This window comes from Pelophylax lessonae (genome assembly GCF_965119305.1).
Source record: "Pelophylax lessonae genome assembly, chromosome: 11".
Classification (NCBI taxonomy): domain Eukaryota; kingdom Metazoa; phylum Chordata; class Amphibia; order Anura; family Ranidae; genus Pelophylax; species Pelophylax lessonae.
In genome coordinates, this window is record NC_138778.1 from 47603942 (window position 1) to 47628361 (window position 24420).

General features: G+C 46.4%; 1 protein-coding gene across 1 annotated transcript in view; it reads right to left on the bottom strand.

The window, feature by feature from the left end:
* Positions 1–24420, bottom strand: part of CHMP4B (charged multivesicular body protein 4B) — a 41401-nt gene that overhangs the window by 11781 nt on the left and 5200 nt on the right. Inside the window, exon 2 of the mRNA XM_082271843.1 lies at positions 4781–4958. Coding sequence (XP_082127969.1) covers positions 4781–4958 — 178 coding nt within the window. The remainder of the gene's footprint in view (positions 1–4780; positions 4959–24420) is intronic.

Sequence of the window (24420 nt, forward strand, 5' to 3'; positions counted from 1 at the left end):
ACAGTTCTAAAAGCGGAAGGTTTTTTTTACCTTCATGCATTCTAGAATGCATAAAAGGTAAAAAAAAAACCTTCATGCATTCTAGAATGCATAAAAAGGTAAAAAACTTTGTGTGCAGCTCCCCTCCCAGCCCCCCTCTAATACTTACCAACGCCCGATACTGCAATGTGCACAAGACCTGAGGCTCTCCTGGGTCTCTCCCTCCTGACTGGCTGAGATGCAGCAGCCGGAGCCATTAGCTTCCGCTGCTGTCAATCAATCACAGCTAGTGAGGCCGGAGTGGGGGTTGGGGCTTAGCCGCATTCTGTCTTACGGACACAGAGCTGGCTCGGGAGCGAGCATGCATGAGTGTCCCCACAGCAAGCGACTTGCTTTGGGGGCCCTCGGTAAGTGGGAAGGGGCCAGAGAAGATTAGGATCAGGGCTGCTCTGTGCAAAACCACTTCACAGAGCAGGTAGGCATGACATTTATTTATTTTTTTTAATAAAAAATGTTCCATTACAATCACTTTAAACCAGGCAGTGATCAACATCTCCAACCAAATTAGAAGTGAGAAGCTTACCAGAGTAAAAAAACAATTTCTCATACATCAAAGACCATAGATAAGGATTCCAATAGCATAAAAGGTATATAAAAAACGTATGACATCTTGAAAAAAACATGCTTAAAAAAAAAAAAAAAAAAAAAATCTAAAAATTTGCATCTGACATCACTCCTATTTGCTCCGCCAAACAAATTTGCCAATCACAACTGCAAAAAGAAAAAGGATGCTGCTTCTTTAAATATCCCTCAAATTATCGATGGCGACGATGTACAATGGATATATTCAAAATATAAATCCATAAGCAATATTTCAGGTCTAGATCCTAAAAGGTAGGAACAATGGTGAGGTGCAGGCAACTTCTTATGTAACTGCCTGTGTCAGCCTTTAACCAGTTCTCGCCCGGAGTATAGCATAACGACGCCGGCGGGAACCTCTCATCACTGTGGGCGGATGTCAAATGACGTCCTCTCGGATTGCGCTGGCTGCGTCCACCGGACACAGCAGATGACTGATCACTGTAACCAATCACAGTAGGCTACATGACAGTTGTATACAATAGAGGGCTTCCCTTCAAGCCATCCATTGTATACACTTATGTTGCTCTGTACCATGTGATTAGATCTGACCAATCATAGCTAATCACTACAAAACAAACTGAATGAATCGATTTCATTCAGTAAAATGCTTGCATATAGCAATGTAATGCACTGCTATATGCATATATAAAAAAATTATATATGATCGACCAATATCTTTTTTTAATTGCCGATACCAATATTTTAGTCATTGGATATTGGCCAATATTTTCAGACATTAAAAAGAAATAAAAAATAAAATAAAAATTTAACAGGTACTCTTGTGGAGGGATCTGGGGGTATAAAAGACCCCAAACCCCTCCTCTGCACTTAAAAGCATTCAAAACGCCAAGATTGGCTGTTTTGAATGCTGTCATTTTTTTAATTCTGCGCCGAGTACCCGGAAGTGATGCCACTTCCAGGTTTTTTTACATGGAGACCCGATCAGAGCCTAATGCAACTTTGATCGGGTCTTCTCTTTGGCAGCTGTGGAGGTAGGATGCCTGGGTCTCCCGGTGGGACGGGAAAACCGGGCGAGCCGCAGAAGGCAGCGGGAGGGGGGAAAAGTCCCCTCCAGCTCCTTGTGATGAGACTCCATTTACACCAGCGCGACTTGTCAGCCTGACAAGTCGCGCTCCCTCGCGATCCATTGACTGCTACAGGACCCGTTCTAATAGGAGCGACACAAGTCGCTCCGACTTAGAAAAAGGGTCCTGTACTACTTCGGGGTGACCTCGGAGCGACTTGCATAGACTTCCATTATGTGAAGTCCTTGCAAGTCGCCCCCAAGTCGTGGTGCATGGTAATGCACAAGTGGCCCCCGAAGTAGTACAGAGTCATGCCGCCCCAGTGTGAACCGAGTCTAACAGCCGAGCGGCTTCTCAGCCGTATCGGTTGTCATTACAAGTCAGTCGAATGGTGGCTATGGACACCGGTACCGGGGTGATGCCTCCGGTAAATATCGGCAACCTCAGGGGCCGATTCCGATATATCGGGGAAAGTGCATATCAGCCCCCGATATATCAGTGTTGCCGATAATCGGTCAATCCCATATATATATATATATATATATATAAATAAGGGCTGCACGATATTGGGGAAACAAGTATATTGCGATATTTCTCCAGACAGTCTCCGGAGGAGGGGATCAGTTAGCAGAGCTCAGCTTTCTGCCAGGGGATCCACCACACTCCTAGAACTTCTCCCGCCCGAGCCATCTGTCGGAGCCAGAGTGTAGAGGAAGCGGGCTGTCGGTAGCAGCCTTTGTCCCGCAGTGCTCCTCCGCCATGCTCCGGACGTCTCTCCCCTCTCCTGCTGCAAACACTGTTCCGCCGCCATGCAATCCGCCCCGTACTCCAGCCCTCCCTCTTAGTCAACAGCCGACCATTACTCCGCCCATTGTCTCTCCATTGAAAAACATTACAGCCTGATCCCGCCCCTGATGCAGCCAGGAGAGACAATGGGCGGAGCAGGGTGGAGTAATGGTCGGCTGGATACTAAAGGCAGAGCTGGGAGGGAAGTGTGGGACGGACGCAATCACTGCAAGTCCTCCTCCTCCCCCCGAGTCCCGACTTCTCCCCGCTCTGCCTAATGCCTGAATATCGTGGCTTCGGCGATATGAATATCGCCCGTGCCTGCAGAACGATAGTTGATATCACATCGACTATCGTTCAGCCCTAATTATATATATATATATATATATATATATATATATATATATATATATATATATATATATACACACACACACACACAGATCACATCCTTTTTCATTATATGACGATGCTGTACTGCACTGGTGACAGTAAGAAAAAAAAAAAAGAATGTAATTTCTTAATTTTCTAAAGACTTATGACAAAAAATTACAACTTCAAAAAACTCACTGTGCCTTTTACTATATACCTTTTCAACTTTCAAAAAAAAGGGGTAATTTGGGGAATATCTGTACTGTCCTGACAGTCCTGACCGGGTCTCAAGAAATGAGATGGGCTGTTGGTACATCAGGATCAATTAATTTGTCAGATAAATACCATAGTTTGTGGACTCTCCTACAGGACTAAATAAATATAATAAATATATACTTATTTGGGTTATTTTCACCAAAGAAATATGGCAGAATACATTCTGCCCTAAAATAATGAAGAACACTTATTTATTTGCAAAATTTTATAACAGAAGCAAAAAAGAAGCTCTATTTGTGTGAACAAAATGATAAAAATGTAGTTTGCGTACAGCGTTGCATGATCGCGCAATTGTCATTCAAAGTGCGACAGCCCTGAAAACTGACCTGGGCAAGAAGGGGGTGAAAGTGCACTGTATTGAAGTGGTTAAATTAATGCCTGTATCCCTGTGGAGCCCCTAGGATCCTGGGCCTAAGAAATATAAAGAGCCTTGAATTTTCACTTTTTTCAACTTAAGCCTAAACCCTATTTGCTGCACCAAAATAAAATCCTGAGCTAGGTGCACACAGGAGAACCAGACCTCCGCCAAACACACTGGGCAGCATACTAAGGCCTCTTTCACACAGGCGGACCGTTCAGATCCGCCTGTCCGTTTTTTTGGCGGATCTGAACGGTCCCCCCACGCATCTCTATGGGGGATCGGATGTCAGTGGAGAACGGTCCGTTCCCATCCGATTTCCCCCATAGAGATGCATGGGGAACTGACAGCTGTGTCTCTGCACACAGCGCGGAGACACAGCTGTAATCCTCCTGCTCAGCGGGGGATCAGTGGCTTGATTTGTCGGCCAACAACAGCCAACTGCAGAAGTGATGTCATGTGATGGTTAAGTTTCCTTGTCTTTTTTCTTTTCTGAGCATGCCCAGTCTTGCTAATCTGCTGTCCGTCGGCTGAAATCTGTACTGACTGGCGAATAATCGGCCGTTCTGGTGTTGGCCAACAAAAATTTTAATGCTTGCACGACAGATTCTGTTCGGCCGAAAGTGCGCTGTCGGCTGTCGGAAGCATCATACTAACAAGCCGAAAATCGGCCGATCTTTCGGCGGCCGAACATTTTCGGCCGACAATCGGTACGTGTGTACGGGCCTTTAAACCACTCTACATCTTGCTGCAGCAAATAGCAGTCCTCAACGGGACACATGGACCATACAAAGCTTTGCAGTCACATGAACAGAAAAATTTAGACAATATGCATTTTAATGGTAATTTAGTAGAAAATCTCTGAGAAGTACCAAAGCAATGGTGAAGCAAAATGTAACCGTTTGGTTTTAGGGTAGCCTTTCCTTACACTTTAATGCCCAACTCTGGGCAAAAAAAAAAAAAAAAATTTTTCCATGAAGTGAGGCTGTGCTGCAAGGGTCAACTGCCTAATGTCCAGGCTACTGGACTAAATTAAAACGTTTTTTTTTATCAAATGACTAACAATAGTCACACAGTCTGCTATTTGTAAGATTTTAAAAAGGGATAGGCCACAGGTATGATTTTCGGAAGCAGAGAGGGGAATTATGAGAATTTTTAGGTATTATTTGCAGTTTTTTTGTGACTATCCCATTATTACATGCTTGCGTTTCTAAATTTTTATCATTGTGTTAAATATAGAAATTTGCAGAACAGCCAGTAGAGGGAGCAAACAATCTATTTGCAAATCGGCAGCCAGGTTACCCACTGGGATGAGCTCTCACTCACATGTGACAATACTTACATGTTATCATGAGCGGCCTTCATAGCTTTAGCTGCAAATCCCATGTTCTTGAGGACTTCAGTATTTGTGTTGGCATTTTCTAAGGCTTCCCTCTGGAATTCGATAGTAGACAGCGTTCCGTCAATCTGCGCCAATTGTTTCTCGTACCGCTTCTTTCGTTTCAGGGCCAGAAGAGCAACTATGGGCAAAAGATAAAAATAGTTTTTTAGAAGCTGTGACTAACTATGGTGAGATATATAATGTACAGGGGGATATCACCCCAACAAGCCTTACAGAGAAGCAGTCATGACTGAGCTTATGCAAGAATGGAAACCTTGATTGTTAATTCTGAATGCTTCTCAATGAAACACATTTCACGCATAATGCAACATTACATTGTGGTACTGAGGGTCACTTCGGAGCGAAGAGTCATAGATGCCTGGAGTTAGACAGTTATTACCCCGCCCACTGTGAATGTACGCTGTCTTCCAGCTCCCAAGTAACCATGACAGAATCAAACACAAAGCCATGTAGCTGTTTACATTGCGCCTAAAGTGAACCTGGTCTGGCATAAAGTGTGCGCTGAAGGACAACTGTGACCGGTTCTCTTCATAGCAGAACTCCAATAAATTTGTTTTTAAGCCCGATTTCTATTGTTGGGTCTCTGATGTGGTCAGCCTGAACTACGACAACCCCCCCCCCCCCCATAAATTACGGCATGAACTACTACCACCTCCACACCAGGAACTACGATAACCCCCCCCCCCCCCGATATACAGCGTAAACTACACCCCCCACCTCACCCGGATATACGGTGTCAAATACAACCAACCCCCTCCCCCTCTCAGTATATGGTGTTAATTACAACCACTCCTCCAGGATATATGGTGTGAAATACGACCCCCCAATATAGTATGAACTATGCCCCTCCCCCCCGGTGTACAGTGTGAACTACGGCACCCCCCCAGTGTATGGTGTTAACTACGGCAAACTACAGCATCCCCCCCCCCCCCGGTATATGGTGTGAACTACGACCCTTCCCCCCCGGTATAAGGTGTGAACTACGACCCCTTCCCCCCCCCAGTATACGGTGTGAACTACGACCCTTCCCCCCCGGTATACGGTGTGAACTACGACCCTCCCCCCCGGTATACGGTGTGAACTACGACCCCGCCCCCGGATATACAGTGTAAGCTATGACCCCCCCCGGATATAGGGTGTGAACTGCGACGACCCCCCTCCCAGAGTATACGGCGTGAACTATGACCCAATCTAAAAGGATGTACAGCGTGGACTATGAAAGCCTCCCCCAACCCTTCCTGAGATATAGAGCGTGGACTATGACCCTAACCCCCCTGGGATATACAGCGTGGACTATGACCCTCCCCCCCGGTATACGGTGTGAACTATGACCCTCCCCCCGGTATACGGTGTGAACTACGACCCCGCCCCCGGATATACAGTGTAAACTATGACCCCGCCCCAGGATATACAGTGTAAGCTATGACCCCCCCCCCCCGGATATAGGGTGTGAACTGCGACGACCCCCCTCCCAGAGTATACAGTGTGAACTATGACCCTCCCCCCCGGTATACGGTGTGAACTACGACCCCGCCCCCGGATATACAGTGTAAACTATGACCCCGCCCCCGGATATACAGTGTAAACTATGACCCCGCCCCCGGATATACAGTGTAAGCTATGACCCCCTGGATATAGGGTGTGAACTGCGACGACCCCCCTCCCAGAGTATACGGCGTGAACTATGACCCAATCTAAAAGGATGTACAGCGTGGACTATGAAAGCCTCCCCCAACCCTTCCTGAGATATAGAGCGTGGACTATGACCCTAACCCCCCTGGGATATACAGCGTGGACTATGACCCTAACCCCCCTGGGATATACAGCGTGGACTATGACCCTAACCCCCCTGGGATATACAGCGTGGACTATGACCCTAACCCCCCTGGGATATACTGTGTGGACTGACTAACATTGCAGGGCCAGGGCTGCTCTTTCTGGCACAAAATGTTTAATCATTAACCTAGACATGAACAGAGTCATCTGACTATCAATAGATTTAATCTATATCCGCTGCAGTAATGGATTCCTCCCTGTGGCAGTTTATATAGAAGTCCTGCCTGGGATTCAGTGAGGAATTCAGTCATCTCTCAGCAACTCCAAAACAAGCAGATTCTATCAGATCCCTAAAAAGGAAACAAACTGTGTTGTTCCTAGAAGCCTGGAGCAAATACTCGTTTCTTACAACTAGAACGTATTCTTACAAAGCTGCAGAGCCGGTCATGTTCAGTAAGCTGCGGCATGTTTCCACTTGTCACACGTACCACATGAAAGCCTGGAGCCTCGTAAACGCCATGATTGATGTGAGCAGTTCTTTGTCACTTTGGAGCTACTACACACCTAGCAACCGCCCTAGTGACAGTCAGCCCCCTCCTTCTACTCACAGTGATCATGTAATAACTACTACATGTTTTCCTTACTACAGCTTCCAAACGCAAGCTCACTTACTACAAAGTGAGTATAATAAAGTTTTAATGTGAACAGCTCAAGTCTGATCTGCCCCTCCCAGCTGCACATCTTCCATTGGCTTCCCTCTGTTTAGGCACCAATGTGTGATGGCACTGAACCAATAAGAGTGGGGGGGAGACCGGTTCCAAGGATATAAAGTGGAGTGCATTTCCTTTATAAAAGAAGATCCACAGTCAAAGTATAGTGTATGCGGTCCTTGTTCTGGTCCTAGGCCACTACCTCTCCAATCGCGATAAATATAACCGCTCAATGGACGATCGACTCTTGGATGTGCACTGAGGAGCTCCCAGTATAAATGTTCAGATGTATAAAGAGGTACACCTAGTACAAATGTTCAGATGTGCATTAAGAAGCACCTAGTACCAATGTTTGGATGCAAATTGAGGAGCACCTAGTACAAATTTATATTAGGGGGCATTCATACTGCCTGCATCCAGGGTCAATAACTTGCATATGATCAACGCCTGAGTCGTTTCATGCGAGTGGCCACAATTTGCTGCGGGAGACCACAGCCTCCAATTACTTTCAATGGGGCTGCCTCCTGCAGCCAATCACAGGAAGCCCCACTGGGGTTTTCACATCTAATCAGAGTTCTGGGGTGTAAAGTGCTTGTAAACCCTTACATACCAAGTGAAGTGACTGGACTCAGATGAATCAGGTGAAACAAATCTTCTTACATAAGTTGCACCTTTCCATCTGCAGTCTTTTCTTCATCCAAAGTCAAGAATTTATCGAGCATGTCTGAGCTTTCAGAAAAGAGAATACAGGGGGCGGGGAGCTGAAATGACTCACTGCAGAACTCTGTGAAGAGAGCTCTGAGAGCCGATAGGAGGGAAGGCACATAACCCCCTTCACACAGCTCACAGGAATAGAGCTGAGGCTGTAAATCACAGGCAGTGTGCTGGAGATGCCTCCCCGCTCATCTTTTTTCTCTTAGTTTCAGGAAAACTTGTCAGAAGTGATTCATGCTGAGAGAGAAACGAAGCAGCAGGCATAAATGACACTTAGCCCCCGTTCACATTAGGTCGCTCCGACTTCGGGGGCGACCTGTGAAGTCGCGTGCACCGCGACTTTGGCGCGACTTGCACAGACTTCATAACATGAATGTCTATGCAAGTCGCCTCCAGGTCGCCCCAAAGTAGTACAGGAACCTTTTTCTAAGTCGGAGCGACTTGTGTTGCTCCTATTAGAACCGGTCCTGTACTACTCAATGGACCCGACGGTGCGCGACTTGTCAGGCTGACCAAGTCGCCTGGCAAGTCGTAATAGTGTGAGCCGGCTCTTAAATCGATTGTAAAGTATCTTTTTCAATAAAAACAACAAACCTTATACTTACCTCCTCTGTGCAGTTGGTTTTGCGCCGAGCAGCCCGGACCCTCCTCTTCTTAGGTCCCTCTCCGGCTCTCCTGGCCCCTCCCTCCCTTTGAGTACCTCCACAGTGAGCAGCTTGCTATGGGGGCACCCGAGCTGAGGCACAGCTCCGAGTATCCATTCAGACACGGAGCTGTGGTTCGGCCCCGCCCACTCTCTCCCCTGATTGGCTAGCTGACTTTGATTGACAGCAGTGAGAGCCAATAAGAAGGGGAGGAGGGGAGTCTTGGGACATCGCTGGATAGAGATGGTGCTCGGGTAAGCATGGGGGGGGGGGGGGGGGGAAGACTTTATCTTAATGCATTCTTTAAAACCTTCTAAAGAAAAAAAAAAACTGACTTTACATCCTCTTTACGCAAGCCATAGGTTATAACATTTAAAACCTTCTAAAAAAAACCTTCTGACTTTACAACCCCTTTATGCAAGTCATAGGTTATAACATTGTTTTTTCTTTCACCACGCTGTGCTATTGAGTTCTGCCAGCAGGAAGCCTTCCCCGATGGTAGAATACCCTGACCACTGCTGGTGGCTATATCACTTGTGTCACACAATGCATGTATTGGTCACAGCCAATAATGAAGTCCACACACTTGGATTGCTTTATAACATACTGGAAACAGTTCACACTAAATACTGAGTGGGCCCCAAAATAGAATACCCATACCCGGTGGGGACAACCTTTCTAATTTATTGAATAGTAACAGAAGTCATAAAATAAGTAGCTGTAGTTTGGAGTTCATTTGTATTTCTGACTAATTTCCCGGAGTGCAAAAGGCCTGATCAGCACTCAAAAGATTTTTGCAGCAGAGCCTGTGAGGAGTCACTCACCTGAGTGTTATACATGGCAGAGCCTGTGAGGAGTCACTCACATTGAGTGTTATACATGGCAGAGCCTGTGAGGAGTCACTCACTTTGAGTGTTATACATGGCAGAGCCTGTGAGGAGTCACTCACATTGAGTGTTATACATGGCAGAGCCTGTGAGGAGTCACTCACATTGAGTGTTATACATGGCAGAGCCTGTGAGGAGTCACTCACATTGAGTGTTATACATGGCAGAGCCTGTGAGGAGTCACTCACATTGAGTGTTATACATGGCAGAGCCTGTGAGGAGTCACTCACATTGAGTGTTATACATGGCAGAGCCTGTGAGGAGTCACTCACATTGAGTGTTATACATGGCAGAGCCTGTGAGGAGTCACTCACATTGAGTGTTATACATGGCAGAGCCTGCGAGGAGTCACTCACATTGAGTGTTATACATGGCAGAGCCTGCGAGGAGTCACTCACATTGAGTGTTATACATGGCAGAGCCTGCGAGGAGTCACTCACCTTGAGTGTTATACATGGCTTTTTGTGAAACCCAAACCTGGTGGAATAGAAAGACAGTAAAGAATTGTCCAAGAAGGTCTGTAAGAAGGTCACCCCAATGTTGTCAGAAAAGATGGTGTTCTGTTCTGTCTATATGAGAAAAACACAAGATATTATGTAGTTGGTACACCATGTGAAATTTTCCCTAGTACACAAATGTCTAGCGTATGGCAATAACCTGTACTTTATTGGCAGGAAACAGAAACTGGGAGGAAGTCCAAAAACTATAATAAGCAGTTAGAGAAAAAGTCTCTCGGTGACGCTCAAAAACACGTGTACAGAAGTTGACAAGAGGACACAGAGTTGCACAAAATAAAACTTAAGCCCCGTACACACGCAACGAATTTCCGCCGACCGGTCGTCCGTCTTTTGTCCAGAGTTGTGTTTTGTTGGTTGGAATGTGCCTAGACTGCATGCAAGTTTTCCCGTACGACAGAATTCTACTTCAGAAGTGATGTCATGTGTTGGATTGCTTTCTATGTGTTCTTTCATCTCTGAGCATGCCTAGTCTTGCTCATAAGATTTTTCCCCGTCGAAATCTGTACTAATGAGACGAAAATCGGACGTGTGTTGACTGAGAACAAAAATTTTATAGCCTGCACACCAGGATTTTTTCAGCTGAAAAGTCGGAGTCGGAAGCACCCTACTAACAAGCCGAAAATCGGCAGATCGGTCGGATTAAATTTCCCGGCCGAAATTCTTATCGTGTGTATGGGGCTTTAAAATCCTTAGTCTCAGGTAAGAAGGGTGCAGGTTCAGCTCTTGATGGTCCATGCCACCCCACTCCAACTAGTCGTACATGAGCTTTCTACATGGACCTCCATCTGAGACCCTGTTAGGGACAAGATCTGTGACTGGTCGGTAAAGTCACCATAGCCTATGGTTTATAGCAGTAGTCTCCAACTGGCGGCCCTTTGCTTGCCTTTGAAAATTACAGAAGAAAAATTGGTGTGGCACTGCTTATTGGTGTATATACCTTTAAATGTGCTTCAAAATAAATGTGTTTTAAAACCCAATAGTTGCCAGTATAAAAATAATATGTAAACAATCCTTTTATAAATGTGCAGTAAGATTTACCTAGTGCATAAATAATAAAACACTATAATCTTTAAACTACAATAAAGTCCCAATTTTTTCAATGGATCTCAGCGCGTCACTTTACTCACAAATGTTATTGCAAGCACAGCGAAGTCACTTTATTGTAGTTAAAAGAATATCGAGTTTTATTATTCATGCGCTAGGTAAATCCTAATGCACATTTATAAAAGGATTGTTTACATATTTTTATACTGGTAACTATCAGGTTTTAAAACACATTTCATTTTGAAACACATTTAGTGCCGATTCACACTACTCCAACTTGTCAGGCGACTTATAAGAGAAACTACAAAAATTGGGAGACGGGAGACAGGAGGTCTCCCCTCCCCCCCCCCCCCCGAGAAGAGTCAACTAAGGACACCAGGTGATTGAAGATCAAAAAACTGTAAACTTTATTAAGGCACATATGCCAATGCTAACAAAAACAGTGTGAATGAGTGTGACACAGCATGAATAAAAACAGAATTAAAATCAAGGCTACACACAATGGGATAACATCAACCCAGGTTGTATGAAGAGGGGCTGGTAGCATGGGGTATGCAGTAACTAATAAGTCACAAGTCGTGCTCCATTCTGTGCTATGGGAACTACTTTTGTCCGAAGTCGGAGCGACTTGCATTAACTTCCATTATGTGAAGTCTGTGCAAGTCGCGCCGAAGTCGCGGTGCACGGCGACTTGTTCAAGTCGCCCCGAAGTCGTGTCGCCATAGTGTTAACCTGACTCTTAAAGGGGTATACACCAATAAGCAGTACCACACCCATTTTTCTTCCATAATATTCATTGCAGACTCCACCATGGTGGTAGTTTTAATGGGGGCAGCAGCTTGAAACACACTCTAGCACTCTAGTTGTCCAAAGCACAGAATAACTTCTTCTTTATCTGACCCTTGGGGCCCTATTCCTCCCACTGACCCACAACGATGGGGCGCTATTCCTCCCACTGACCCACAACAATGGGGCGCTATTCCTCCCACTGACCCACAACAATGGGGCGCTATTCCTCTCACTGACCCACAACGATGGGGCCCTATTCCTCCCACTGACCCACAACGATGGGGCCCTATTCCTCCCACTGACCCACAACGATGGGGCCCTATTCCTCCCACTGACCCACAACGATGGGGCACTATTCCTCCCACTGACCCACAACAATGGGGCACTATTCCTGCCACTGACACCAACGATGGGGCACTATTCCTGCCACTGACACCAACGATGGGGCACTATTCCTGCCACTGACACCAACGATGGATGGGGCACTATTCCTCCCACTGACACCAACGATGGATGGGGCACTATTCCTCCCACTGACACCAACGATGGATGGGGCACTATTCCTCCCACTGACACCAACGATGGATGGGGCACTATTCCTCCCACTGACACCAACGATGGATGGGGCACTATTCCTCCCACTGACACCAACGATGGATGGGGCACTATTCCTCCCACTGACACCAACGATGGATGGGGCACTATTCCTCCCACTGACACCAATGATGGGATGCTATTCCTCTCACTAATACCTATAATGGGACTCACTGACACCAATGATAGGCATGGTTACCGATGCCAGGACATTTTCTACTCCTACTGGCCACAGTCAAACCCCTCTAAACTCTGAAGGGAATCAAACTGGCCCTTTGTTCAGAAAGGTTGAAGAACCCTGGTTTATAGAATTAGAATTTGGACAGGATTGCAGTGAGGGAAAAAAAAAAAAAAAAGAGGAAGCCTTTATAACTAAAAAACTAAATAGAATGTGGTTGGGGGTTTGGCGGTTGGGGGGAGGGTGTTTGCGCTTCAGTGATCCCGACACCATGGTTGATATGGTGTCAGGATGATTGAAACGCCTTATTTCTATTAAATTGTAAAATATACTGAAATAGTTTGACTCACTATAGCCACCACATGCAGCCTGTCACTAGCCTGACGCCACAGCCACCACATGCAGCCTGTCACTAGCCTGCCGACACAGCCACCACATGCAGCCTGTCACTAGCCTGCCGACACAGCCACCACATGCAGCCTGTCACTAGCCTGCCACTGCAGCCACCAGATGCAGCCTGTCACTAGCCTGCCGCCACAGCCACCAGATGCAGCCTGTCACTAGCCTGCCGCCGCAGCCACCAGATGCAGCCTGTCACTAGCCTGCCGCCGCAGCCACCAGATGCAGCCTGTCACTAGCCTGCCACCGCAGCCACCATATGCAGCCTGTCACTAGCCTGCCACCGCAGCCACCACATGCAGCCTGTTACTAGCCTGCCATCGCAACCACTAGATGCAGACTGTCACTAGCCTGCCATCGCAACCACTAGATGTAGCCTGTCACTAGCCTGCCATCAGATGCAGCCTGTCACTAGCCTGCCACCATGGCCACCAGATGCAGCCTGTAACTAGCCTGCCACCACGGCCACCAGATGCAGCTTGACACTTTGTAAGGATTTATAAGGGTTTTGTGTGGTGAAAGAATTTAGTAATAATAGTAAAGCCTCTCCCCAGCGCTACAGCCTGGCAAGGAATCCACAACACGAGCAGTTGATTACAGGGTTCCGCTTCTATGAGATCTAAGAATCTCATGGTGGCGGACCCAACAGAAGTGATGTGGGCGGTGATACGAGCAATAGAATGCTCTGGTCTCGGCTTGCCCGATGCTCACCTCATTCAGTACGGCCTGGCTTTAAGCAGGGCACAGACCGGCAATGGTCCGTGGCTCAGGGTTAGGGGACCCCTGCTCAACATAGCTCCGGATTGGATATTTTATGACCAACCTTACTTTAAAAAGCAATCTGCAGTAACTAAGAAAAAATAATAAAACTGCATTCATTAAATCATTGAAATGTTGCCTTGGTTTTAAGTAAAATCCAACACTGCAATATTTTAGATCTAATTTTGTCTTTTGTCAATTATAATACAGTAGAGAAGCCCTTTGTATTTCTAATGGAACTGCACTGTGTCAGCTAAAAAGTGGTTAAAGGTCCCTACCATTATTGCAGCTGCTGGAACACTAATCCATTTATGTTGTTAACCGTTTCTATCCAATTACCTCCATTACGACTCCCAGCGTCTGTGAAAAGTCAAATCTCACTTATCTTTTCTTAATAACATTGTCCTAAGGACTAAAAAGTATTTCTGTAATCGTATAGGACTTATAACTGGGTTAAATAGGACTTCTATTTACAGGGTTATTTCCTTAAACAGAATGAACCTGTGTTATATAACTTTTCAAAGTAAAATAATGGGATACTGCAGCATAAACAGACAAGAACATTTATAAAGCATATAATTAGAAGGCATTGTGACATGTCACATGCCAAGTCCTCCCCCATTAAAGTAGAACTAAACTTAAAGCGGATTTCCCCCCAAAAGTGGAACTTCCGCTCATTTGCTTTCTACCCCTCTCCGGTGCCACATTTGGCACCTTTCAGGGGGGAGGGGGGGACAGGTACCAGTTTTTGACAGGTACCGGTTCCCCACTTCCGAGAGACGGCGCCGCGGTGCTGTCCCTCAGAAGTTTGGCCCTCTCCAACTTCCCCCGCCACCGAGCCAATCCGAGTGCGCAGCGCAGATCGCATGTAATGAAGGAGCAGTGCGCTCCGAATTACATGCGATCTCCGCAGCCGCACTAGTGTGAATTGGCACTAAGGGAGAGTTATAACCCGTCAGATGTGTCCCATTGGGGGAGATTTCCCTTCACTTCCTGTCCCATAGCCAAAACAGGAAGAAAGGGGAACTCCCTGCAAATTAAAGCAGTAGTATACTCCGCTTTTTAACTTTTACCTACAGGCAAGCCTATAATAAGGTTTACCTGTAGGTAAAATGAATATCTCCTAAACCTGCATGGTTAAGGAAATATTCACCCTGCATGCTGCCGCTGACACCAGTGGACCCTCAGGAGGTCCTTGCCAGAAAGTAAACTCCTGCGTGCATGCGCTGTGAGTGACGTCATCGCGGCTCCGGCCACTCACAGCACAGGAGCCGCCGAACCCAGAAGAGATGCCGAGGGAAGATGTCAGCTGCCTCAGCGGTATCCGGGGGCGACTGTGTCAGGGGTTCATTCTAAGGTAAGTATTTCATAATGAGCTAGTATGCAATGCATACTAGCTCATTATGCCTTTGTTCTGCAGGGTTTGGTTTTTTTTTTTTTGAGGATACAACCGCTTTAAGGGGCTCCCCAGCTCACCCGAACTAGTGTCCTCATTAGAAGATTTCCACTCTATTACTTTTCGGGGGACAACCCAAAATTTGAGATTTTCTTTCACTTTCAATGATAACGGTAAACAGAACATATAGAGAGGGTGAATCTCCCCAACGGGGGCACAGACAGCAATAAAGACTGACAGGCGTTCTAATCCTTCTCCACTATGTCCAAAACTGGTTTTATTTAAATGCATTTTTATTGCCTCTGTGTGAAAATTATGTATTGCACCATAGTGGCTTGGTTGTCGCTCCTGCCTTGCAGTACCTGAGTCCTCAATGCAAATCCCAACCATGGCACTATCTGCATGGAGTTTACATGTTCTCCCTGTGCTAGTGTAGGTTTCCATTGCGTATTCTGGTTCCCTGCCACACTTCAAAGACATGTTGGCAGGTTAATTGGCGTGTGTGTGTAATATATATATACACACACATACATACATACATACATACACACACATATACACACACACACACACGTGAGGTATGGACCTTAGACTGTAAGCTCTTTGAGGACAAGGGCTGATGTGAATGTACAATATGTAAACTGTCAGCTCTATATAAATTCCTCTAATAAAAAATGTGGAAGCATACTTTATATTATTATTGTTTCCAGTTCCATTTCTGTGTGGAGTCTTTGCAACAATAAGATTCTGAAATTGTGGTGAGTTTTAATTTCCACCTATAATGTCTCTGCTGCCTTGCAGGATCTCCCCGGAGGCCACCATGAAGCCACCCTGACATGCGCTCCCAGCCAGGACTGCATCTTCACAATGCCACCTGGTGCTGTGCTCAGGGACTATTGCTCAGGAGACACATTGCATTGGGCGCAGCGTGCAAGGAATCGTGATCAGGTGCTCTAGTATTGTGTTTGGGGGGGGTTCACGCTCATTACGGGCAGCAGCCAAGTAATCGGCGACCCAATGCATTAGATCACTTCAACAGCCAGTAAAGCTGATCCCGATGATTAACCACTTTACCACCGGAGGATTTTGCTGTCTTATGTCCAGGCCACTTTTTGCGATTCGGCGCTGTGCGACTTTGACAATTGCACGGTCGTGCAAGGCTGTACCGAAACGAAATTTACGTCTTTTTTCCCACAAACAGAGCTTTCTTTTGGTGGTATTTGATCACCTGTGCGATTTTTACTTTTTGCACTATAAACAAAAAAAGCTTAAATTTTGAAAAAATAACAATATTTTTCAAATTTTTTTATATGAAATTCCCCCAAAATAAAATGTAAAAATCAAAATTTTTTTAAATTTTTAGCCAATTTGTTTTCTGCTACCTATGTTTGGTAAAAAAAAAAAAATCGCAATAAGCGTATTTTGATTGGTTTGCGCAAAAGTTATTGCGTTTACTAAGGGAAAGATTTCTGTCATTTTTGGTGTTTTTTTTTAACGAGTAATGGCGGCGATCTGCGATTTTTTTTGCGGGACTGCGACATTGCAGCAGACAGATCGGACCCCTGACTGACATTTTTGACACTTTTGGGGGTACCAGTGACATTACTACAGTAATCAGTGCTATACATATGTACTGTTACTGTAAAAATGACACTGGCAGGGAAGGAGTTAACTTTATTGGAGAGGGAGGGGTTAATGTATGCCTGGTGCTTACTGACATGTGTGGGGGGAGGGGACAGTGACACAGTGACAGATCGCATGTTCAGCTATGCTGAACCCTGCAATCTGTCACTCCCTGTCACTTAGGAGATCCGCCCGCTTTGTTTACACAAGCGGGCGGATCTCCAGACTCGATTCCCCGACGATCGGGGAAGAGCAGCGGCGATCGCCGCCGCTCCTCACCTGGCCCGACTCCCGCTGTGACTGAATACAGCGGGAACGAGCCACCGGCGGCGCGCGAGCGCCGCCCACAAGGGGAGGAGTTCAGCGACGTAGGTCTACGTCTCTGGATGGGAACTAACCCCTTTGCCGCAGTAGAGCTCGAGTGAGCGGTCAGCAAGTGGTTAAACAGAATTTTGCACTTTATGTAAATGATCACCTTGTAAAACAACCCATTCAGTTTAAAATAGAAATTAAAGGCAAAACATTTTTGTATAGATGGAAAAAAGGTATTTAGAATGTTTTTTTTTTTAATAGGTGATCAACAATCCCTCTGTTCACAACTGCATAAGAGCTGGGGGGAGGAGAAGCAGCAGTACACTGAGTGTCCCAGTGAATGGCTGTGTGAGGGGAGGGGGGGGGATTATGACGACATGTCTGATCATTGGGGATCACACTGCGTTTCCAGCATAGCTAAAGTACTGACCACGTCATGCTTTCCTGCTTAGCGTGGTCAGTTTTTAATCTGAAAGCAGGGGGACTGGCAGGAACGTCAGGAATTTCACAAAGGAAGTAATACAAAAGAGAAGACTTTCTCATACAAGTATATGGTACAGCAGCCACATATCAGGAATATGAAATGTTGGAGTAACAAATTCTTTAAAGCGGAGTCCCACCCAAAAGTGGAAGCTCCGCTTATTTGCTTACTCCCCCCCGGTGCCACATTTGTCACCTTTATTTTGGGGGGGGGGGTGGGAGTGAATACTTGCCAAAGTCAGGTACCCACAGCCACTTCCATGTAAGGGCTCCGTGACCACCTACGTCATTTGCGACCCCTCCAACCATCCACCGCCCCCCCGCCACTGCCCTCTGGGACACCCACACAGGTCCCAGAAGACAGCGGGACCATTCAGAAAGCACAGCGCGACTCGCTTATGCGCAATAGGAAACGGGCTTTACTTCCTGCTTCCCTTAGTAAGGATGCCGGTGTCTGCACCTGGAGCCAATGAATGGGTCGGCTTGGGGTACCGACATCGCAGGCTCCCTGGACAGGTAAGTGTCCCTTTATTAAAAAGTCAGCAGCTACACTATTTGTAGATGCTGATTTTACATTTTTTTCACCCCAGGCTGAAGTCTTTAACTACTATCGATATCATTCACACTATGTGCAGTGACTTGTGTCTTTCTGCCCTGGGTAAATGCAGGTCACCGTTAGGACACAATAGACAACAATAGTTTTCTATGTGTCCTGTTCACACAACAATAGTGAGAGGTGTGCTGCTGTGCAGTGCAGAAAAATGCAGCATATCAGCATTTTCCCTCAAGGCACTCGATGGCCCTACAGATCACACACTGCAGAGGTATGAATGTGTGACACTTCAAATAAAAGTTAAAAAGGAAGCAGTGTAATGCACTGAAGCTGCCCACACAGGAAAAACGCTGCGTTTACCACCCAGGCTACTGTGAACATAGCCCTAAAGCGTTTGTTACCCCAAAACTTCATACTCCTGATCCGTGGCTGCTGTACCATGTACTTGTATCACAGAGTCTCCTGCTCTCTTTGTATTGCTTCACGTGAAATCCCTGGTGTTCCTGCCAGTCCCCTTGCTTTCCTTTTAAAAACTGACCACACTAAGCAAGAGAGCCCAGCGTGGTCAGTTCTCCATTTATGCTGGGAATTCAGCATGCTTTCCTTCAATGTTCAGACTTATCCTAACACACTCACTGTACAGCCATTCACTGGCAAGCTCAGGGTGCTGTGGCTTCTCCTCCCCCAGCTCTTATGCAACTGAGAACAGAAGGAATGTGATCATTTATTTAAAAAAAAAAGTATTAATGTCTTTTCTTTTTTTATACCTACACAAATATGTTTTGCCTTTCATTTCTATTTTAAACTGAATTGTTTTACAAGGTGATAGTTTACAATCACTTTAAAAAGGAGAAGTTTGGGGTTCACAAAAAAACAAACATCTATACTTCCCTCCATGCTAAGGTGACCAGATTTTTAAAAAGAAATCCGGGGACATTTTTTTTTTTTTATTTGCAAATGGCCCAGGACTGCATAATACACAGAGCGCTGGTCACAGGACTGCATAATACACAGAGCGCTGGTCACAGGACTGCATAATACACAGAGCGCTGGTCACAGGACTGCATAATACACAGAGCGCTGGTCACAGGACTGCATAATACACAGAGCGCTGGTCACAGGACTGCATAATACACAGAGCGCTGGTCACAGGACTGCATAATACACAGAGCGCTGGTCACAGGACTGCATAATACACAGAGCGCTGGTCACAGGACTGCATAATACACAGAGCGCTGGTCACAGGACTGCATAATACACAGAGCGCTGGTCACAGGACTGCATAATACACAGAGCGCTGGTCACAGGACTGCATAATACACAGAGCGCTGGTCACAGGACTGCATAATACACAGAGCGCTGGGCACAGGACTGCATAATACACAGAGCACTGGGCACAGGACTGCATAATACACAGAGCACTGGGCACAGGACTGCATAATACACAGAGCGCTGGGCACAGGACTGCATAAAAATACAAGAAGGGGTTATCGTCCAGCAGGGGGCATCTGCATCTTAGCCACCAGGCTGTTTCTCAGCCAGCATGGGATGCCCTGTCTACATTAATCCAGCCCTGAATTCGGGGACAAAACCGGGGACAGACTTGGTCTGGGGGAGTGTGTGCTCAATCCAGGGACGTCTGGTCACCCTACTCCATACTGCAGCAGTCCCCGGATGTCTCTAAGGCCGAGAACTGAGAGATCATATACAAAGCTAAAACGCCCGCACCAATGGAGCCTTATTCAACAAGCTCAAGGCACAAGCTGATTGGTTGCTCTGCATAACTGCTCCAGTTTTAGTAAATATCCCCAGTTTGTAAATTGCAACACAGGGGCTGAAATCAGATTGCACAACACATAAAACGATCATTGCCACACAAATCAGTAAAAAATAAAGTGATTCGTTATCGGCAGATATTAGTATGAAGTCTGTTGCGGATCTGGTTAGATTACTGGAGGACTTGCATATAGACTTCCTTGATGGTTGTACAGACATGCATGAGTAGTAGTGATGAATGAGAATTTCCAAACAACCCAGCGCTAAATGATGCTTCCTTTTTTTGTTCTGTGTGATCACAAGACCACAAAGCTTCTCATTGAGTCACAGCTACAGGAGATTCAACCCCACTAATTGAGCCTCCACAGTGCACAGACTAGCCGGAGCTTTGTGGTCATGTGACTGCATAGAAAAGCTTTAAAACACAATATTCAGGAAGTGATTACACATTGGGGTTTTACTGAAACTGGAGAGGGCAAAATCTGGTGCAGCTCTGCTTAGAAAGCAATCAGCTTCCAGGTTATTTTTTTTTTTTGGTCAAAGCTTACAAAAGCTGAAGTTAGAAGCTGATTGGCTACCATGCACAGCTGCACCAGATTTTGCCCTCTCCAGTTTTAGTAGATCATCCCCAATGTATGCAGAGGATCAGGGCACACAGGGGAGCAGGATTTAGCCCTCGCTCACTTCGGGGTGATTTGACATGCCAAATCACTACCTATTACTGGCAATGGCACCGTCTGATTGGTGCAACACCAACTTTGCCGTGCTGCACCGATTTCAAAAAGTAGTTTCTGCACTACATTTGGTGACTTTGGGGGCGATTTCAATAGACATCTGTGCATGAACCCGCACAGATGTCTCCCAAAGTGATTTTAATGTATTAAAAAAAAAAAATAAATAAAAGCATGTTATACTTACCTTCTCTGTGCAGTTGGTTTTGCACAGAGCAGCCCAGTTCCTCTTCTTGGTTCCCTCATTGCTGCTCCTAGCCCCTCCCTCCTATCGTGTGTCCCCACAGCAAGCAGTTCGCTATGGGGGCAACCAAGCTGAGCTGCAGCTCTGTGTGTCCATTCAGACACGGAGCTGCAGCTTGGTCTTGCCCGCTCTCTCTCCTGATTGATGAACTGACTAGTTGACAGCCAACTAGAAAGGAGAGTCCCCAGCGGCCGAGGGACTCATGGACATCGCTGGAGAGAGATGGGGCTCAGGTAAGTATTAGGGGTGCTGGGGGCAGCTGTCATACACAGAAGGCTTTTTATCTTAATGCATAGAATGCACTAAAAAAAACTTCTGACTTTACAACTCCTTTAACCACTTGCCGACTGCCTAACGCCGATTTACGTCGGCGGTCAGCCCCTCACAGGCAAAGTGACGTAGATCTACGTCGCTAGCCTGTGAGGCTCTAGGGAGCGAGCGTGTGCGGCTGGAGGCGCGCTCCCACTCGCTCACAGACCTCCCCCACGCGTGTGCCCGGCGGACCCGATGTCCGCCGGGCACTCGCGATTGTCCGTTACAGAGGGAGAAAGGCAGGCGGCTAATGTAAACACAGCCGCCTGTCATTCTCCCCTGTGTAAGAATGTTGATCATATGGTTCTGCTATGTAGGACTGTAGATCTCTGTTCTTACACCTCAAGCCACATCCAATCACAGTTAGGCCTCTTTTACACGGTCCGCCTCCGTAGGCGGATCCGTGTTGCTCAGCGGGGATCGATCCGCGATCCCCGCTGAGCCGGCGGATGACAGCTCAGTCTCCGCTTGCAGAGCGGAGAGGGAGGTGTCACAGCTCCCGCTGCCCTCTATGGGGGATCGGAGGAGAGTGGACCGCCTGTCCGCTCTCATCCAATCCGATCACTGAACGGATGGAAAAATAGGGTTTCCATCCGTCCAGATTTCACGGACAGAATCGGATACGGATGGCAGCGGGTGTCAGCGGAGGTGTCTCCGCTGACACCCGCTGCCCCATAGAGCTGCATGGAGAATCCGATCAGATCCGCCTAAAAAACTGACAGGCGGATCTGATCGGATCGCCCGTGTGAAAGGGCCCTTAGAAACACGCCCCTAGGGACACACTTAACCCCTCCTACTCAAATAAAGTTAACTCCTTCCCTGCCAGTGTCATTTTTACAGTAACAGTGCATATGTATAGCACTGATTACTGTAGTAATGTCACTGGTACCCCCAAAAGTGTCAAAAATGTCAGCCAAGGGTCCGATCTGTCCGCCGCAATGTTGCAGCCCTGCAAAAAAAAAAAAAAAACGCAGATCACCACCATTATTTGTTAAAAAAAAAAAATGACAAAAATCTTTCCCTTAGTAAACGCAATAGCTTTTGCGCAAACCAATCAAAATACGCTTTTTGCTATTTTTTTTACCAAACATATGTAGCATAAAAACAAATTGGCCTAAAATGTTAAAAAATTTTGATTTTTACATTTTTTTTTTGGGAATTTCATATAAAAAAAATGTGGAAAATATTGTTATTTTTGCAAAATTGACTCTTTTTTTTGTTTATAGCGCATGATCAAAAAATTGCATTGGTGATCAAATACCACCAAAAGAAAGCTCTGTTTGTGGGGAAAAAAAGGACGTCAAAAAATTTCGTTTAGGTACAGCATCGCACGGCCGCGCAATTGTCTGTTAAAGTCACGCAGTGCCGAATCGCAAAATAGGCCCTGGTCAGGAAGGGAAGGGGGTAAAATCTTCCGGGCTTAAGTGGTTAAATTGCCCCCGATCTCGCACTAAAATGCCGGTTTGAAATCATGCAAGACCTGCCTTACAGCTAGGTTATAATGTAGCCTTTCCTTCCACTTTCATCTGTCCCTTTAAGTAGTTATAATGGTGGGCCCTCCACACCCCACCACTGATCTACTAAAAGTGAAGCCATACTTTGTTCTGCATGGAACGGCATCGAGTTCACTACATGCAAAACTTGTTTGTTCAGTTCTGAATGCAAAAGGGAAGGGGTATTTATTGCTGCCTGAGGTCTCCTTAGGGACACTTTGTGTTTTGATGACAAGATGGACGCTCAGACTAGTAGAAGAGAAAATCTAATATGGCAAAGGAGAGAGCAACATAAAGCTTAGGGGCTCATTCACTAAAACTGAAATGTGCAAAATCTGGTGCAGCTCTGCATAGAAACCAATCAGCTTCCAGGTTTTTTTTTTTTTTTGTCAAAGCTCAAGCCCCGTACACACGTACCGATTGTCGGCCGTAAATATTCAGCCGACGACCGATCGGCCGATTGTAGGCTTGTTAGTATGATGCTTCCGACAGCCCATTTTCAGCCGAACAGAATCTGTCGTGCAGGCATTAAAATTTTTGTTGGCCAACACCAGAACGGCCGATTGTTCGCCAGTCAGTACAGATTTCGGCCGACAGACAGCCGATTAGCAAGACTGGGCATGCTCAGAAAAGAAAAAAGACAAGGAAAGTTAACCATCACATGACATCACTTCTGCAGTCGGCTCTTGTTGGCCGACAAAATTCGTGTGCAGTCTTTAGCAGTTTTCAACAGACATGACAGCCCTGGACAAAAGACGGCCGATCGTTCGGCGGACGATCAGTACGTGTGTACGGGGCTTTAATTGAACAAGCTGGTGTTAGAAGCCGATCGGCTATCATACACAGCTGCACCAGATTTTACACTCTCCAGTTTTAGTAAATTAACCCCATTGAAGCATACACCGCCACAATTCCGAAGATTTCTGCACTGAGGAGTCAAAGGTGTTTGGCATACAGCTGCAGCAGCCTGTACAACCAATGACAGGCTGACATACACTGCGGCTGTACACCTGTAACCGCACACTGGAGTGCGTACGTGAGCGGCCCTGGATGCAGACGTTTTGTTTTCATTCATCTGTGAGACCACTTGCTGTGGCATCTGCTGGCCTGTCACCGATTTGTACAGCCTGCTGGCCACGGCAGTATGCCAACATCTGTAGCTCCATAGCTCCAGGGTACAGAAACATGCTAAATTCTGGTGGCGTGCGCCCAAATTAGCGTTGCACCAATACTAAGCATTTGCACAGTGCGTGTACTCGTGCATAAGTGGCGATACTAAAATGATACCTTCAAGTCTGCAGACTGGTTCACACCAGTGCGATTTGCCATGCTATTTGACAGTTCGCACCCCACTGCTTGCAATGGGCCTGTTTAAAGAGGAAGTAAACCCTCCTCTGACACTTGTACCTATAGGTAAGCCTATGATGAGGCTTACCTATAGGTACTGTAAATATCTCCTAAACATGCACCGTTTAGGAGATATTTACCTTACATGCAGCCAGTGACGTCACTGGCACATGCGCTCTAAAGGAACGGCCGCTCATGCCGTTCATTCAGAGCCCCGTGCCGTGACCGTCAGCGTGCGCGGGAGTGACGTCACCACGGCTCCGGCCAATCAGATGGCCGGATGCCGCGATCCCGGAAGATG